Source organism: Leguminivora glycinivorella, chromosome 2, assembly GCF_023078275.1.
Source record: "Leguminivora glycinivorella isolate SPB_JAAS2020 chromosome 2, LegGlyc_1.1, whole genome shotgun sequence".
Taxonomy (NCBI): Eukaryota; Metazoa; Arthropoda; class Insecta; order Lepidoptera; family Tortricidae; genus Leguminivora; species Leguminivora glycinivorella.
In genome coordinates, this window is record NC_062972.1 from 5,876,924 (window position 1) to 5,896,411 (window position 19,488).

The following is a 19,488-nucleotide window of genomic DNA, read 5'->3' on the forward strand; positions in this document are numbered from 1 at the left end:
GATACAATTTGGACTCATACGTGGCATACTGAGTGGTACCGACCTGATCATCTCAGCCTGCTTGGCGCACTTGCGTTCCGCCATCCGCAGCTCCAGCAGCTTCACCGGCTCGGACGCCGCCGCCGGGGTCGGCGGGGGCGAATGCCTGCAACAATGCTCACGATCAACAACTATTTTACAAACTTAGGTATGATGTTGTTCAAGTATATCTACATGTTCACCTAAAACACATTTGTGAGTGTCTTTAGTAAAACGTCCCACTTTGTCGGTTAAGGCGAGATTGACTTGTATCTTTATATGATCCCCCGGGATGTCCCTTCGGGATATCCCGGCGTCCTGATTTTGGATATGTTAGATGAGTATCTCTAAATTCCATGCACACACGATATAAAAAAAAATAATATCTTTATATGAATAAACTGACAAAGCGGCTTTATAACAATCGACAAAGTGGGACGTTTTCTCGTCCACATTCACATTTTATGCTTATGGTGATTAAATTTAAAATACTCGAAGCTTAAAATTAGTCTCCTGCTTTTTCTTAAAATCTGTACTCTGCGCATTAGTACTTTACCACACCGTTATCGCGAAACCTAAACAAACATGTACCTATGTTACGTTTACCCCATTCCAGTGTGTAGTTAAACGTATGAATATCGGATTTCTATGTCGCATAGGCTTGTTTGTGAAATAAATAGGTATATAATACGATCATAATAAGCCAGCACTGCGCACTGAAAAACATTTCAACACAATGCACATGCCATGTAAGCTAAATACATAAAGATAAGTATCATCAGCAAACGAAACAATGTAATAGCAAGTAATAGGTATAACAATTCTGCTGATCATTTTTATATATTAAATGAGATTAAAGTCATAATACCGCCGAATGAGTGTCAGGAAATAGTTCAAATTGAATACATGTAAATTTTGTGCATTCGTAGCATTCGTTTAAATTATAATTAATTTTAATAAGGTAAAACAAAAAAAAAAACGATCAACCAGCAGCCAAATATAGTAAACAACTACTTACACTAAAAAGAGTACTCAGTTCATTTTTTATGTTTTGTTTCTGATTCTTACAGAAACAGACATCATTGATTTTTGGCACCAGCTGGGCCTGTTTCTCGCGGTTGTCTTGCCGTGCCCCCTGAGTTCCGTTAGTTTGCCCATCAGCCTCTCCACCTCCAGGTTGTCTACAGTTTACAATCTTTACACAATAGTCGTACCTACCTGGATATAACATTGACGACAGGCGCTTTTCCCTTTTGCATTGCAGCGTTCCCTCGAGCTCCGTTAGTTTTCCTATCAGCCTTTCCACCTTCGGGTTGTCTACAGTTTACACACTAGTCGTACCTACCTGTCGATCCCATTGACGCCGTTGGTGAAGCTGGTGTTGTTGTTCTTGCATACGTTATTTAGCTTAGCGAATACGCTTATTAGATATCTATCTCTATCGCGCTTGCGTATTGGCGCGACAGAGCCAGCGGCGTATCGCTCGTTTTACGGGGCCTGGGCATTAACTCGTTAATTAACGAAGTTAACATTTCGATTAACGGATTAACTTTTAAGTTAACTTGAAAAAATGTTAACGGACTCGTTAACTTCCGTTAAATTTCTCCGAGTCCGTTAATCGTTAATCTAGTAGGGCACAGGCGCCATCTGCGCTGCGAAAAACACGTTCTGAACGCTACTATAAAAGCCCGAAGTACGGCAACTCCTATGATTTGCCGGTAAATCCTAGGTTTTACCGATGTCGATTGCTAAAAGTCCGAAATATTACCTAAAAATGTATTCTTCACGTGGATTTGCTTTTACTAACTTTGATGACAGCAAATTCGAGCCCTATTTACGACCACATTCGCTTCTCTAGCCTCTACCGCCCAAAGTGCCACAACAGTCCCGTCACCGCCAGCATCTCTCCTGACACAGCTCTTGGCAGTAGCTCAGGCGATCACTGCCTTCCACGTGCAGCCTAGAGTTCAATAGGCTAGCTGTACTTCGGCCTTTTACAGAAATATAATACGTTATAGTGGATACTGATGCAACTAAATATTTAAAGAAAAGTTCATTTTTTTCACGACAAATTTAACGTAAGTTAAAATTAATCGTTAATCCGTTAATTAACGATTAATTTTAACTTACGTTAAATTTGTCCAAATTATCGCTTTAACGATTAACGAAGTTAACTATTTGATTAACGGTGCCCAGCTATAGTTATTAGTCTCCGGGACCAATTGCGCCTGCTTCTCCCTGTTGCCCTGCAGCAGCCCCTAGAGCTCCGTAAGTTTTTCCTTGAGTCTCTCCACCGTCAGCTTGTCTACAGCTCACACACAGTCATACCTATCGATCCCGTTGACGCCGTTGGTGAGGCTGGTGTTGTTATTCTTGCAGACGCCATTCGTCTCCGGGACCAATTGCGCCTGCTTCTCCCTGTTGCCATGCAGCAGCCCCTAGAGCTCCGTAAGTTTTTCCTTGAGTCTCTCCACCGTCAGCTTGTCTACAGCTCACACACAGTCATACCTATCGATCCCGTTGACGCCGTTGATGAGGCTGGTGTTGTTGTTCTTGCAGACGCCATTCGTCTCCGGGACCAATTGCGCCTGTTTTTCCCTATTGTCTTGCAGCGCGCCCTCGAGCTCCGTAAGTTTCTCCTTGAGCCACTCCACAGTAAGGTTGTCCACGGTCAGCTGATTGGGCTGCAGCTTGCCGCTCGTGTCCTCCACGAGGCTCTCGTCGAACGTGAACGACACGGGCGTTGAGGGGGGTGATCTGAAACAATAATTTTATTGCTTTAATGTTGATTGTATTAGAATTTGTTGATTGTAAAAACAAAAGATTATTATTAACAATGTTGAAATCCTTAATTATTTTACTTTTTCAGTAAATAGGATCACAAAATACCTAAACAGTAAATTTTTTCCTGTTCATAATTTAAAAGACAATACGTTCGAAAAAACAAATTGAAATATTAATTAAATTTAACCAACTCAATTAAATATGTAATTTGTTTGTTACATATGTTATGTACCTACCTAATCAACACAATTTTAATACGAGTAGTTATTAGTTATAGTTAGGTATAGATAGGTAGTCGACCCTCCCTACGTACTGACTTGTACTTCTCTATGAACTCCTTGTACTCCTCGTGAGGCTTGAGATTCTGCACGGTGGAGTCCACCTTGCTTTGGATCTCTCGGAACTTGTCCGTGCTGAAGTCCGACCGCTGCACCACCTCCAGAAGGATATTCTTCCTGTTGACAATATTGTAGGATATAGTCGAGGTAACATTAGGGCCACCAACCCACTGGGAGAACGTTGCCAGGGAAATAGTGCAGAATGGAGAGCTGTGTACAAAATAACGACCACATGTGACAATCCATCACAGAAAGGCCCTTATGGCAGGTATTGAGTTAGGCACAGATCCTAAATCTGCATTAAATAAGCTATCTAATACAAAAAAAATCATGGCCCTAGGCCACGTACTTGTTTTTTAAAAAATCATCAAGCATACACATGCTAAGTATTGCACTTTTGAGAAAACGTGAAAAGAAGTTTGAAACTCACTTTAAGGGTGTTCCCATTGGAAGTTACATAGATGACGATTGATTGTGTATCTCAAGGTACATTTCTTTGAGAATCAGTTGTGATTGTGTTTCATCGACTTCCAGATCATGAAAAATCGAGCTTTGATTAGGGCAAGTCGCTTATAAGAAAAAAATTAGGAAAACATATTTTTTTGGCTTTTCTTCTAATATGTTGCTATCTGAACTATAGTACATAGTTATATATGTTTCAACTTACATTTAAGGATAGAAATAAAATCCCATGGTTCATTAAATATGTATATTTTAATCAGAATATCACAATTAGAATATTTAACATCTGCTCCTATAATAATAATAATTTTCGTATAGAGACTTCTAAATTATATTTAATCAGTCTACACATTTATAACTAAAGTGTCAGAATTATTCTGCATGTCTTATTTTTTTATTTATAAATTTTTAAAGTTACATAAAAATCACAAATTATTGACTCCCATACATTTGGGAAAAGGGCCCTTATGACCATCACAGATAAAAATTACTCATTACTAATGTATTTTATTATTTTAGTTACTTATCTTGTATTATAACAGAATACCAAAGAAAAAATGTTATATGAAGTAAACTTAAAATCTTGATCATTAATCAGTAATTCTCATAAAACGTTTATTATAATTATTAATTCACACAGTACCTACCAGATCGATTTGTAATTCTTAATATTTGTTTTTTAATTATTTAAGACACTTAGTATATCGGATGAAAACACATCTTACCACCGATAATGTCACCAATAAGGGACCATTCATAAACTACGTACCGTCAACTGCTGCAACATTGCCACGTGAAGAGCGCGGCGTGCGAAGTGTCGCGAGTAAGAGAGAGACAGTGGTAACGGCGGCATTAGTCAAAGGAAGAACATCTTCGCTTTGACACGCCGCCGAGTGAGGTTTGAAGTCAGATTGCACTTAGTAGCTACTCACGAGTAAGATTTTTATTTTAAAGTGACGACTAGGTACCTAAATCGGGTAATTTTTAAATTAGGTATCAAAGTACTTCATTGAATCGTACCTATATAACATAAACTAACTTATAAACAAAAGTTGTAAGTAATTACAACATTTTTTAACAACAGTTTTCATATTTTCGAACGCGCTCTGGCATAAGGGCCCTTTTCTACTAAACTTTGAGCTGAATTTTAATATAGAAATACTTAACGTACACTACTGAAACCAAGCTACAATTGCACGTCTATTCGTATATTTTACTATTTTGCATAAATTCAAAAATCGATAATTTAGAACGATTTTACAAAAACGTCGATATCTCCGTAACTAGAAACCGCCATAAGGGCCCTTTTCTTATGGATTGTCACACATGTGGACGCGACCCTCATGTAACAGAAGAACATCAGATTAATATTAACACTCATTCCACCATTATTCTGCAGTTAAATGTTATAATCACTTCCCAAATTACGAAGGCGTACTCAAAAAAGTTGAAACCATTCCTTACAGAAAAGTCATACTACTCAATTACAGAATTCTTTGAAGATAATTTTAAGTAACCATAACTTTGTTATAAGATAATTATTACACTTATTTTTCAATTATAGCATGTAAGTCACAGGAGGTTCTCTGTGATGTAAGTAAATTTGATTATCCTTAGCGTAAGTCTGGGAACTTGTTTGCAAGACCTGCTGGGGTCCATGAGATGCTTTATAATTTTTTGTGTCAACTTTTTACCATGGTGCAATAAACGATATTATGATTATGATTACCATCAGCCTAAGATCAAAAGTTTACAGTTTAAAGTTATTAGATATTCCTCAGCGATAGTATAGGTAACGTTAGAACATTACTCGAGGTTGATCGTGTTTGTTTCTGTAATTCAAGAAACAATTGCATTTGTTATGCAATGTTCATTGATGAGTCGATTATTGTTTACACAAATCACGCTTTGCTTATTGTGAGTAGATAGGAAGTTAGGAAGTACTCTGTTGACTTAATGAGGTTGTTTTTATTTCCGCTTATTCTTGCCTATTAGATTGTGCTGTTTGATATACGGCCGGGCATAGCGGCCCGAAACTTTACTACAAATAATTTTTAAGAAAAAAAAACCATCGCCTTTCGGGTTCTGGTGAAAGCTACTTGCGAATGTTGGATTATGTAGAAATGTGTAAGTATTTTTTAAAACTGCTTTTAATGCTTTAATTATTAGATGGCAACACAAATGAATATACGTATAACGTTAAGGTTTGAGGAGTTTCCTCAATTCCTCATGAATCCGATTATATTATAAGAAATCGAAGCTTGACAAACTTTGACTTGAAAACTCAATATGCTTAACAAACATAACTAAATAAATGTCACTGTTCTGAACTTAAATGCATGCTTTTCTTACAAAAATACCAAAGTCACTATGAGTGTGCCGTTCAGATTTGAGGAGTTCGGTTCTGACTATCACCAGCAGTTCCACTGCACCAAATGTCACTGTTCTGGACGTAAGTGCATGCTGTTCTTATAAAAATACCAAAGTCACTATAAGCGTGCCGTTCAAATTTGAGGAGTTCGGTTCTGACCATCATCAGCAATTCCACTGCACCAAATGTCACTGTTCTGGACGAAAGTGCATGCTGTTCTTATAAAAATACCAAAGTCACTAGAAGCGTGCCGTTCAGATTTGAAGAGTTCCGTTCTGGCCATCATCAGCAGTTCCACTGCACCAAATGTCACTGTTCCGTACCTAAATGCAATGTTCCTTTAAAAACACAAAAATCGAGATTCGAGAAAAAAAGATTCGAGGAGTTCCCTCGATTTCTCCAGGATCCCATCATCAGAACGGTTCTGAGAAAAATGGGACCAATCTGTATGCATATACATTCAATAAAAAAATTTTTTTTCAAAATCGGTCCAGTAACGACGGAGATATCGAGGAACAAACATAAAAAATAAAAATAAAAACATACAGACGACTTGATAACCGTCCTTCTTGAGAGATATGAGGCGACGGTTAAAAAGGTTCGTCTTCCCAATATTCTATCAGCTGCCGTGCCGGCGCCGGCACCCTACATGACATGACACTGTGTACTGACCACTGGTCTGACTGCTAGTCGAGCAGCGCGGGCAGCGCGGCCGTGCGCAGCGCGCGCTCGCACTCGGTGGCCTCGGCCAGCAGCAGCACGTACTCATGCAGCCGCCGGCACGCTATACATGACACGACACTGTGTACTGACCAGGAGGTGGCGGTGGCCTCGCCCTGCCACCGCTGCTGGTCGAGCAGCGCGGGCAGCGCGGCCGTGCGCAGCGCGCGCTCGCACTCGGTGGCCTCGGCCAGCAGCAGCACGTACTCGTTGTGCGCGCGGTGCAGCCGCCGGCACGCTATACATGACACGACACTGTGTACTGACCAGGAGGTGGCGGTGGCCTCGCCCTGCCGCCGCTGCTGGTCGAGCAGCGCGGGCAGCGCGGCCGTGCGCAGCGCGCGCTCGCACTCGGTGGCCTCGGCCAGCAGCAGCACGTACTCGTTGTGCGCGCGGTGCAGCCGCCGGCACGCTATACATGACACGACACTGTGTACTGACCAGGAGGTGGCGGTGGCCTCGCCCTGCCGCCGCTGCTGGTCGAGCAGCGCGGGCAGCGCGGCCGTGCGCAGCGCGCGCTCGCACTCGGTGGCCTCGGCCAGCAGCAGCACGTACTCGTTGTGCGCGCGGTGCAGCCGCCGGCACGCTATACATGACACGACACTGTGTACTGACCAGGAGGTGGCGGTGGCCTCGCCCTGCCGCCGCTGCTGGTCGAGCAGCGCGGGCAGCGCGGCCGTGCGCAGCGCGCGCTCGCACTCGGTGGCCTCGGCCAGCAGCAGCACGTACTCGTTGTGCGCGCGGTGCAGCCGCCGGCACGCCTTGCCGTACTTGTCCCGAGTCTCGTCCAGCTTGCGACCGCCGCGACTGGTTGGACCTGGAATATGTGAACGTTTAATGTCGAATACCGTATGCATTTTACGTGCGAATCGAGTTGCTTTTGCTTTGGATAGATTTTTTATTGTAAAATTTGTATCTGTCGGAATAGTTCTCAGTATGAAACGGAAAACAAAAAAAAACACCCAATTTAAGAGCAGGGCTCATGTCGGTGCACCTTGTTGAAGTTGTCTCCACTTTGGTCGATCTGAAGCCAGCCTTCTGGTGTCCTGGTACGACACGGCTCTTACATGTTCCTTTACTTGGCTCATATAACTCTTTCTTGGACTTACCCTTCCTCTCTTTCCATTTAATTTCCCTTCTATTATATTTCTGATGAAATGTGGAAAATTTCCAGCATTTTACCTAATTCACAAATACACCAAATATACGTAAGTGTGGTTTTAATTTTAGTGCAGTTTTGCGCCAAGAAGCAAGGAAATTGATTGCCTATAGATATCTATATAAATTTACATTTAAAGCGACAAGTTTTGCATTAATTTATTGACAAATTTTAGAAAGGATACTGAACGGGTTTTTATTGAATTCCTTGTTGTCTAAATAATCTAAATTATTACAAAAAACTTGATTAGCATCAGCTACAAGCAGAGGCATAATTGTAAATGTTGTGACATAATGAATTTTAACAAGGATTAAAAAGACTTGTAACGAATACCACTTCTAACGTCGACTTAACTACAAAACATCTTACTTCTTCTGCAATATAAAATGATGGTATTAATTTTCAATACTTATCTACAATTTTTACGGAAATATCTTTGTCTTAATTGGATAATTAAAATAGTAAAATAGTAAAATGTACGTTGCACGTCGTTAGCCCAGATAATACACTCGCTACTCTCTAAGTATTGGGTGCAGTGTGAGCTGTGTTAGATTAGCAGCTAGCTGTCGATCAAATTTCCCCGCTTTCTTATATTTTATGCAAGTAGAGAAGTTTTTTCCTGTAATATTAATGTGGTCAGTCTAGTAAATATTATTGAGAATATCCGTATGCTTTAGTCGAATGCATAACGCCATCAATCGAGTCGAGTGAAGGAAGTTGAACAGTTAAGCTCATAGAAGCAACTTGTAACTTCGCTAGGTACCTATACCTATGTCAAACCGCTGCAGTTATCCAACCCACTTTAATCGTTCACCTCGGAAGAGTCGGAAGAGTAAAAGACAGCTAAAATTTATTGGTACTAGGGTTTACAAAAACCGGTTAACTTTAAAAACCGGTTAATAACCGAACCTAAACCTTCAAAACCGGTTAACCGGTTTTTAACCGGTTTTGCGGATTTTTAGTAAATTACCGTACTACGCAATAATATTACCATTACCTTCAAGAATTCTGTTGTTTATGATATCGTAGCAGGTATTACTTGCACGATGAAATCATTTTTATCCAGTTTTTGGAAATTTTGTAAAATGCAGAAGTTGTCATAAAGGACTTTAGTGCCCATAGCGTATATGGCGCTAAAAACTGTCGTGACTTTACTGTGATAATCACTTTAAGAACTAAATATTTGTCAGTTGTGCGTTTTCTAAGCATGTCGCGGAGGTCTACAGCTCCCAGAGACGCAGAGACACTAGTAATACAAGGAATTAACGTAAGAAAACCTAGATCTACATTTTCCCTTTATTTTAAAAATATAATTTTAAATTATACAGTAGAGTCCGGATATAACGACGCCCTAGGGACCGCTGATATTACGTCATACTAACTGGACGTCGTACAAAACGAATTTCATTTCGGTTTAAAGATATGTCATTTTTTAGTATGCGTGCTTGCTCATCACCGACAAATTACTGTCGTATTTCGTAATAATAAATAGTCGCATTCCTTGAACCTCGATTTACGTAATTAATATGACAATCGATTTTTTTATTAAGTAAAACTAGTTTATACGCAATCGAAAAATAAAAAGTGGATTCTATTTAGCTTATAAGATTAGACCCGAGGCGAACCAATTGTTAAAATTATTAAAACCAATGCTCCAAAAAGTCACATGGCCACAATCTCATCTTGCTACTTGTAGGCAAAACAAGGGGCCGTGCTTGGGGTGGAAATAGCTTTGTTTCCTCAATTTACTAGTAAAAACGTTGTCGTCGATTTTGCGTAAAATTACGTCGTAAAAAGCGGTTGGTTGTTAAAACGGGAGTCGTAATAAACGGATGTACTTTCATAATATCACAATATCTGGGTGACCGAGCTTCGCTTCGGTTCTATTTTAATATATCACGTCTTTAGATAAAAAAAAACTCTTATAAATACAAAAACAAAAAAAAGACAAAAACTTAATTTCTGGCCGGGATTCGAAACCCTGACACCTACGATCTATCTGCGTACATTAGACCGACCTCGTACGACTGAGTTAAGCGGAATCGATGCGCGCGCGGCGAAATTAACGACCATATTTTACGTTTACTAACGCGAAAGAAAAACTCATGAAAACTCGAAAATTCGCGTTTTTCGGGATCTAAGGCTACGCTAGATCGATTTTTCACCCCCGAAAACCCCCACATTACAAATTTCAGCGAAATCGTTAGAGCGGTTTCCGAGATCGTCGGTATATATAAATAAATAAATATACAAGAATTGCTCGTTTAAAAGTATAAGATATTTATCACATATGAAAACCAAACAAATACCTGTGCTTCCGTTATTCGGTTATTGTAAGCGGTTGGACGTTAGGTATATGCGGAGTCGTAATACTAACCGGACTATACTGTATAAAATGTATATTTGAGTGGACTCGGGACTGTTGTTTAATCTTCACGTTTAGTTAGATTATAAAATCATGATAATACTATGACTTCTTTAAGAAATTCAGTGCAGGTGCGTAATGTTGTCAATGAAAAGTAATAAATAAATCATTATTGTTACAAAACATTGAATAATTACGTACTTTTGACCCTTTTTTATGCCTAATTTTGGTCATTTTGGGAAATATAGTTTCGGTTATTAACCGGTTACAGACTTTGAAAACCGGTTTTTAAAAGAGGCTAAAAAGTCTCGGTTAACCGGTTTTTCGGTTAACCGGTATGCATACCCTAATTGGTACGTTTTTTTTTTCATTTCGTATTCCCGGTTTTACGTACAGTCGTGAAACTTGGATGGTTTACCCAATTATAACCATAATCTTAAAATAGATGACAAAATCTGCATAGGTACATGTGTAACAAATCGTCCAAGGGTTTAACTTGTTACACCTGTTATTATTAATTCGGTTAAAAGACGAGTGGGTTAGAAGAGTTACTACATAACCGCATAAAGTATAGTCAGTGTTCCTTTGAAAAGATAATAATCAATTTGCGGAACAACAGAGGTTTTGATGATGGTATCATCAGTCATCATTCCCGTGCAGTATTAGTAGACAGGAGGATAAGTAGTGTCGTCCAACTTACACTTACATTTAAGGTAGTTCTCCTCGAACTTGGCGCGCATCTGCTTGTACGACTCCAGGCACTTCTGGTACTCGCTCTGCTTCCGCGTCACCTCCTCGGACAGCTGGAATAACATACATCACATTAAGATAATTTACATTTTTTTTATTATATGCACAAAAACTAGCTTGGCGGGCACCTTAATTTATCTTACTAGCTAGTTTCAATTATAGAGGATATGGCTAGGTATGTATGTATCGATATCGCATGAAAGCAGTAGGTAGGGTAGATGCTGATTATGTCAAACAAGAAAACGCATTGCTTGAAGATGACCTTTGCCTGACGCATCACACAACTGTAAAAATCAGTCTCTTTCTTGTAGGAAAACAAAGTTGTACTATGCTTTAAATATGGTCCTAATTAGCACAAAGTATTGAAACTCTACAACAAAAAGACATACTTATGTCTGTGGTTGTGCATTGCTCTGGTTAACAGTTTACCAACAAACAGTGTGAGATTTTTTTTTTTATATATAGATTTATAATCAAACAAGCGACCCGCCCGGGCTTCGCACGGGTACTATACCTACATGTAAACCTTCCTCTAGAATCACTCTATCTATTAAAAAAACCGCATCAAAATGCGTTGCGCAGTTTTAAAGATTTAAGCATACATGGGGACATAGGGACAGAGAATGCGACTTCGTTTTATACTATGTAGTGATGATGATGTAGTGATAGTGAAGACCCTATAATTATGAACAATTACCGAGCAATAAATTTAAAAGTGTCAATTGATCAACATGAAAACTACAACCTTCAAATCGACTCGTAACGAAATTTTATACGCATCGGAATAGTATCAAATTACAGACATGGAGGAAAATGAACGAGAAATAAAGTTGCCTCTTTGCGAGCGATGTTATGGAGTAGAACAAGATGTAATAAACCGGTGCGCCAATAATAAACAATGAAATTAATGATAGGCGCGGTCTGATCGATGGAGCGACTTGATTGATCGAAGACCAGAAGGTACCGACGTGAGGAAAGTTTCTCACGGGCCGCTTGTTAAATGAACCTGAATTGCTTTTCTTTAAGGCTGTTCTACACAGTATTATTGCTATGTCTATAAATGATATCGAATAAGACATTCAGAAGCTGGTTCATCAACATTTGGGTTAAAATTGAAATCGCAGAATGAAGCGGGTCATTTTATTTTTAATAATAAAATAAGGCTCTGAGGCCCAATTTGACTCAAGAAAGTGTAGGTTCATACAAAAGCTTATACCAAACCAACCAACCCTACCGAGCAACCCAGCGCCATTGGCATCAATACGAATATCTACTTATTGCTGATTTACATCTATAAAGTTGTATTCTGTAACATTTTTGAGTGATAAGCTGATGTTTTGACACTATGTTTTGACTAGCTAAATTTAACTATTCGGTCGTGAGATTGGAAAAGAATTATTGGGGAAGGTTGCTGTCATTGGACCACTACACTTCGCTGCTCTATAATTCATATATTTTATGTCAAAAATTAAAACTAGTTTGAGGAGTTTTACTTCTTGACATCTATTTATAAATTCCCTTATTCGCAATAAAAAAAAGTACTCATAATAAATTTAGAGAAAAATCGTGAAAAGGTTTCCATAGGCTGTTGCCTTCATTAGACCACAAAGTCGCCATCAATTGACTTGGGAAATTTATACCAATGGTCCAATCAAGGATACTGATGGAAATCGACATAAAATAAATTTTGAATGAAATATACAAATTTTATAATTAAAAAATATATATTATTTTCATATGTACAATTTTTGTTCTTACATGTTGTCTAATATTTGCGCACGGGTGAAGTATTCTAAATAATAAAAAAGTTGCCACGATTGAACCGGTCCGATGATAGAACCCATAGGTGGTCCATTGATAGCAACTAGGTATCATATCACACATAAAAATATTTAAAAATAGAGAAAACAAATGGCTGGAAATTGTTGTTTTAAATGTGCTCATTAATAAATGTTTAAGCATATTCAATTGCAAATGTATTTATAATTTCGTGATTTTATTCCTTCGCGTAATTTAACTTCAACAGCGCTCGAAACACACTTAGACGCGTCACTTGCACGCGACAGGTTACAGGGTAGCCCAAGGTGAGGCCTAAGGTCACCTTGTACCTTACTGGATTCCATCTAGCACGATTAGATTTTGAAATATTTAAGTGGTCCAATCAAGGCGCTGGTCCAATGATCGCAACCTTCCCCTACATTTTTCGGGTTACATTATCGACATTACAATTCTAATTTATATTACAAACCATAATTTATTAGGTACCTATTACATAATATTATAATCATGACCGACTATTTTGAGGAGAATCGATACTGCGCTATGAGCCTATATGAATTATGATAAAGTTAGCAATGTGAATTGTGAACGTCAGTTTTAAGCATCAATAGAATAATGTATTATGTTGGATAGGTTCTCGCTTTATAATAAGTATTTATATTTTAAACATCATAATCTATGCGTACCTAGACCTAGTGTACCTACCCATTAGCCAGCACTTAATTTTGTAATTTTAAAGTAAAGATTGCTAAAGAGTAGAAGCCTGTCCTAGATTCGGCAATAGTATATCTACTGTTGCATATTTCATTACATATTTAGTTAAACATTACCAACTAACGGACTCGGATATTTTTTTTAAAGTTAACTTAAAAGTTAATCCGTTAATCGAAATATTAACTTCGTTAATTAACGAACTATGAACATACTTAAATATTAGGTTTCAATATTAAATTCGTAATGTAATTTCATATGATCTTAAATAAATTCTTTCATTACATCATTGATGATATCATATGTCACATCCTGTGATATGTTAACCCTTTAATCGCCGGTAGCGGCAAAATACTTGCCATACGCATCAAGAATTACAGTTCAAAATCGAATGAGTGGAACAAACGTCAAAATGGTTAAAGGGTTAAAAATGTTAGCCTAGGTATTATATAACATACCGACTGGTAAAGGCTCTCTTGACTTTTCAAAAACGAATAAGAAAGTTGCATTTTATCCACAAGAGTGCAAAGTAATTTCATACAATTTTTAACTTGATGCCCATGAAGCTAGCCGGTAAAATTGACCTTTATAATTATGATGATTTCCAATAATTTCAATTAGGTTAAAAAAATATGAATGTAATTTAGATTAATGTTTAACAGTTTACTGTTACTATTTTACTAGTGTTGGTGTGAAGAAAAATTTTGTGTTCACTCGCTGAGAAAATTTGTTTATCTAAATTGCAGTGCAAAATAAAGGTACCTGAATCTGCAATAATTGTAATCGAAATCCGTCTTCAAACTTTATTAAGGACAGTCACGAGCAAAAATTAATGAATCACGACATTATTCACAACAAAATGTAGTATAAATGTCTTTAACGACACAGACTGCAAATGGGTAATGATAAGTCATTACCCGAGAATACCAGTACCAGGTGTACCCTTATGTTCAAGTTGCGAAATATGGCTATAAAATATGAGGCCTATTGGAACGAGCTGCCTTTCAAAATGATCCTTCAGCTACCTGATTCATAAAACATTGCCTCCGTCTGGTTACCAGCTTAACTTGACTTCAATTTTGGTCACAAATGTCCATAACCTGTAGCGAGACGTATACTGGGACGGACGAAGCGTCGCGTTCGGCAGAATGTGAACAGCAGTGACGCTTGCGCGGCTTGCGCCGGAAACGGTTCGGATTACAATCCCATGCCATGCCAGCGTCGCGAGACGGACAGACGCGTGCGACATCGCATCGCTTCACAAATTGACATCGTAAATCCTGTCTCTTAATTGACAACTAAATTGTGTCTCAATTATAACACCTTCTTATATCTCTATCGCCTACTTAGATCTTTATTAGTTAAGTATTAGAAACACATACCTACTTTAACTGAAGATTTCAATGAGGCCAAGATCGATTTTTCGTCCGAGATTAGTACATCTTTTCTGTATTTTTATCTTTTAAAGAACTTAGAAAATTAATGTATGTATTTCATTTGTTAAATCAGGAGGCTCTCCATGACGACCATGACAGAAAGCTGGGAAGATGACAATGACGCTTTAAAATCATCATTGCCTAAATAAATAACCTTAATGTTAAAAAAATATATCTCCATTGTACAAAAGGACTGAGTCACATAGTCCTCAATATTCGATTAGCCAAAGTGCCTCTTGCCTGAAGTTTGAACTTTAAGTAGATGATGTACCTACATAATACATATGTATATGTACCTACTCAACTAGGAAATACCCAAAACACTGAAATGACAACGACAAAGACTGGTGAGGCAAAGTAGAAAAAATAATGCACAAGGAAGATAATTTTAAATATGTTACATATTATTTTCTGTTTACTAAGTTTTCTGTTTTGAATAAGCAGAGGTTTTGATCCAAAACTATCCAAAACTTTAGGACAGTGATTTAGAAATGTAGGTGGTACAGTTGAAGGAAAATCTAGATAAAGTAGCGAAATTCAAGGCTTTCCTGCTATTACTTAAACAAAGCTTTTAAAACTTGTTTCCTGTTACACATTACACATAAATATAATGTAAGTATACCAATGTCTAAAAGGAGCAAAGTATTGACCGCACATGGTCAGAGAACATCGGCAGATACTATATAATTAGAATGGGAAATAAAATAGTTTACGAAAAAAGTTAAGCTGTGTACCTTCTTTAAAACTGTATAAGTACACAAAACACTAAGTACCAATCAAGACAAGCCTCAGACATGAATGGCCCTAATTCATGAATGAGTCTCATGAATAGGCAACGAGACAATGTAATTCTGAAATCTCACGATTAACAAGAATAGACTATCCTATCCTGTTAATCATTGGCAGCCATAACTACTAACATCCACTCAGGCGGGACCAGGACAAAAAGCAGTATAAATACAACAACTTAATGAAGCATACGCTTTTAATCTAAATTAACTCGGCGTTCAGTACAAAAATACTGTAAAAATGTTTAAAACGCATACATTGTAATCTAGTTAGTGCCTTTTTCTTTCAAACGATAACGATAGGTACTCTGGCAGTACCGTTAGCAAGAACAATGGACGTGTGCTGTGTAATATCTCGCGAATTATCGACAAATGTCGCGTCGGTTAGATGTTAATTATGATTGCTTTGATACTATATCAACCTTGAACCACAGCAGTAGCGATGCGATAGCGATAACGTTTCTAATATTCGAACTTGTTTGGACTAATACTTTACATAAACTATCATGCGCCGAACGTTAAACCTATGCTCTAATATGTATTATTTCATATTGTTGAGAGATTTTTTAAATTAACTCCATCGATTCTCACTGCTCAGCAGTTCTCGAAAAGTTTGTACAAAAATTAAGGGAAAAGTTAAATTTGTTTTTATTAATTCCTATTTTGTTACCAAGATTTTGTTGATGAATTGAGATTTTATTAAGTTTTATTTCGTCATTAAGGTTCTCTAGTATCTATATTTTCTTAATTATAACAATTATCCTGTATATATCTTACGAAAGTCGAATTATATTACTAAGTGTTGGTAACAAAATAGGATCAATTAAAATTTGCTGACGTGGCTATGTACAAAGTTGACGGGAATTGCTGTGCTATGGTCTTCTGTGCGTCCCCACCTTTACCTGCGATACCATATAAACGATAAGTAAGTGTAATGGCAAACCGTTTCAGATTGAGATCTTTCGAGACCGAACAACTGTTAAGGCGCCGGTTGAGTTTGCCGCCGTTGAGATATTATTAAGAGTCGTTAAGACAATAATATAACGACGTTTAGCTTAACTGAGAACGCGCCTCGTGCAACATGACTTACATGACTTAAGCGACTACATTAGACAACATGAAACCGAATTATGTTTAGAATCCGATAAGATCCATAATAGATACACATACCTACTTACATTATATAATTTATATTCGAAATAAGAGATAGTCACACGACAACCCAGTTAGTTTCCGATATTTTGTAAACAGATAGACAAGATTGCTGTTTTGGGTATTTATTTAAACTATAGACTATAGGTACATATATATTTTTCTATTCATATTTAGATATTGTCGATTCCTTTCCAGTAGGTATACCTAATAAAGTAATTATTACCTATGTCACTTTTTTTTTACAAGAACGATTACAGTATACCAGTTACACTTGCTACTAAAAGTAATACATCAACTAATAAGTATTTAGCTTGTGTATAATTATCAGATTATTAAAACATTGTCAGAAATTTGGGAGAAAAATTAAAAAATAGTCTTTACTATATCCAAAATGCAAAGTAAAGCTAATAAATGTCGACACTGATGGAGAGCTAAAAATACACGCAATCTTAATGTATGGGAATGAATATGACCCGTCATACATATATATTATGTCAATTTCTTCGTCTCGATACTTGATGTGAATGTACCGGCTCTTAGGCAATTAAATTATAAAATAGTGAAGTTAATATTGTACCTATTAGGTATACCTAATCTATAACCCCCATATGTGGTTTTGTAAAAAAATCTTATACTTTTAAACGAGCAATTCTTGTATATTTATTTATTTATTTATTTATTTATTTATATATACCGACGATCTCGGAAACCGCTCTAACGATTTCACTGAAATTTGTTATGTGGGGGTTTTCGGGGGTGAAAAATCGATCTAGCGTAGCCTTAGATCCCGGAAAACGCGAATTTTCGACTTTTCATGAGATTTTCTTTCGCGTTAGTAAACGTAAAATATGGTCGTTAATTTCGCCGCGCGTGCATCTATTCCGCTTAGCTCAGTCGTACGAGGTCGGTCTAATGTACGCAGATAGATCGTAGGTGTCAGGGTTTCGAATCCCAGCCAGAAATTAAGTTTTTGTTTTTTGTCTTTTTTTTTGTTTTTGTATTTATAAGAGTTTTTTTTAATCTAAAGACGTGATATATTAAAATAGAACCGAGCGAAGCTCGGTCGCCCAGATATTATCATGTTATAGTCGGTACGTGCGTGCGCAGACCGCAAGTCTTAACGGATTATAATGGACACAAATTATTGCTTTAGACATGCTGGTTGATGACGGCCGCAATTAAACTCGGATTTGCTGGTAGAAACTATTTTTGCTAACTAACTACCCTATAACCTATAACTACCCTATAACGAAAACCTCATAATCCAATAACACATCATTCACACAGGTTAGCATCGGAACAAATCCTTTGTGAGAAACTTAATCTGCATACCGGTTTCAGAATTCAATTTAACCGCTCACCAATAAAACATCGTTTATAGGCCGGATTGTTAAGTACAAAGAAACCATAAACATGGGGTCCCAGAGTCGGACCCTGCGGTACACCGCTAACTTGGTTCATTGACTCTGATCACTCTCCCTTTTACTTGGTGATATCGCCGCCCGGTCAGCCTCACCTCATGTTCACATACAATTAAAATACACTGCTGTTGCAACTGCTCAAACCGGTGTAATTTCCTTAGTCAGTCGAACAGCTATCCAAATCGTAAACTTAACGAAGTAGGTACCACCTGCAAAATTTATCATACATACAGCCTACTCACTTGTTGAAATAATGTTCCTCGCGATAAGGTACACGTATTTCATGTTTGTGATTAAATATAACAGAGATTTTGAAAATAAAGCAGTAGTATTTTGCAGCAGTCAAGGAACCTGTCGTTTGTAGATAAAGCCTAAAGGCATCAAAGAGGCTGACAAAGGCTAAGTGAAAATGTCACGGAACTAAAGGCGACATAAATATTTGTTGCAATATCTTTTGTGGCGCTCTTTTTGCCTTGTTCTCTTGGTTTACCAATGGTTTTTGCATAGGTTTTCAAACCATTAACTTTCGAGCGTATTTCTGTTGCTATAATCGCATTTATGATTTATGATGGAAAAGATGAGGAGTGGCAGGTTGGCGTGGTACGGTCATGTAATGAGGAGAGATGAGTGTCATATAGGCAAAAGAATGTTGAAGATGAAAATTTTGATTGATGGAGAGGGAGAAGTAAACCCAAACAGGATGGATTGTGTGAGGATATGAGAAAGAAAGATGTGAGTGTTGAGATGACGAAAGATAGGGGAGAATGGAAGAGGAAGACATGTTGTACCGACCCCACATAACGTGGGATAAGGGTAGGAGGAAGAAGAATCGCATTTATTGTTTAAAGAGAATGGATACTAATACAGGCTTGCATGATGGTATCGATAGTATTTATAGGCAGTTACAAACAGGAATTTATACGATAGATAATGAAAATTATATTTAAAAAAAGATTAAGGTTTTAAAAAAAAGCAAGTAGTACTTATTATACCACTTATCTTACAGTGCATTCTTACTTCGCTACCTAGCAATAGATTTCTTAAATTACAGGTCATTGAATAGTGGCAAATATAAAATTATGACAAACTACAATTAACTTTCCAAAACAGACTTGGGAGCTTTTATGAAAAAAAGTAATATCATTACTTTTACCGTTAGAACGACGCAGCATTTGTATAAATGTATTTAAAAACCATCTATTGTCAACTAAACGGTGACCTACATACCGCT

General features: G+C 37.6%; 1 protein-coding gene across 8 annotated transcripts in view; it reads right to left on the reverse strand.

Annotated features, from left to right (window-relative positions):
• Window positions 1-19,488, reverse strand: part of LOC125234689 (tyrosine-protein kinase Fer) — an 80,455-nt gene that overhangs the window by 11,985 nt on the left and 48,982 nt on the right. For 3 of the 8 annotated variants that reach the window (XM_048141066.1, XM_048141057.1, XM_048141040.1), the window contains exons 3-7: window positions 10,918-11,020; window positions 7,309-7,510; window positions 3,120-3,257; window positions 2,527-2,775; window positions 44-145 (exon numbers count right to left, since the gene is read on the reverse strand). In XM_048141066.1, coding sequence (XP_047997023.1) covers window positions 44-145; window positions 2,527-2,775; window positions 3,120-3,257; window positions 7,309-7,510; window positions 10,918-11,020 — 794 coding nt within the window. The other 5 variants (XM_048141049.1, XM_048141074.1, XM_048141081.1 and 2 more) reach the window with 5 other exon arrangements.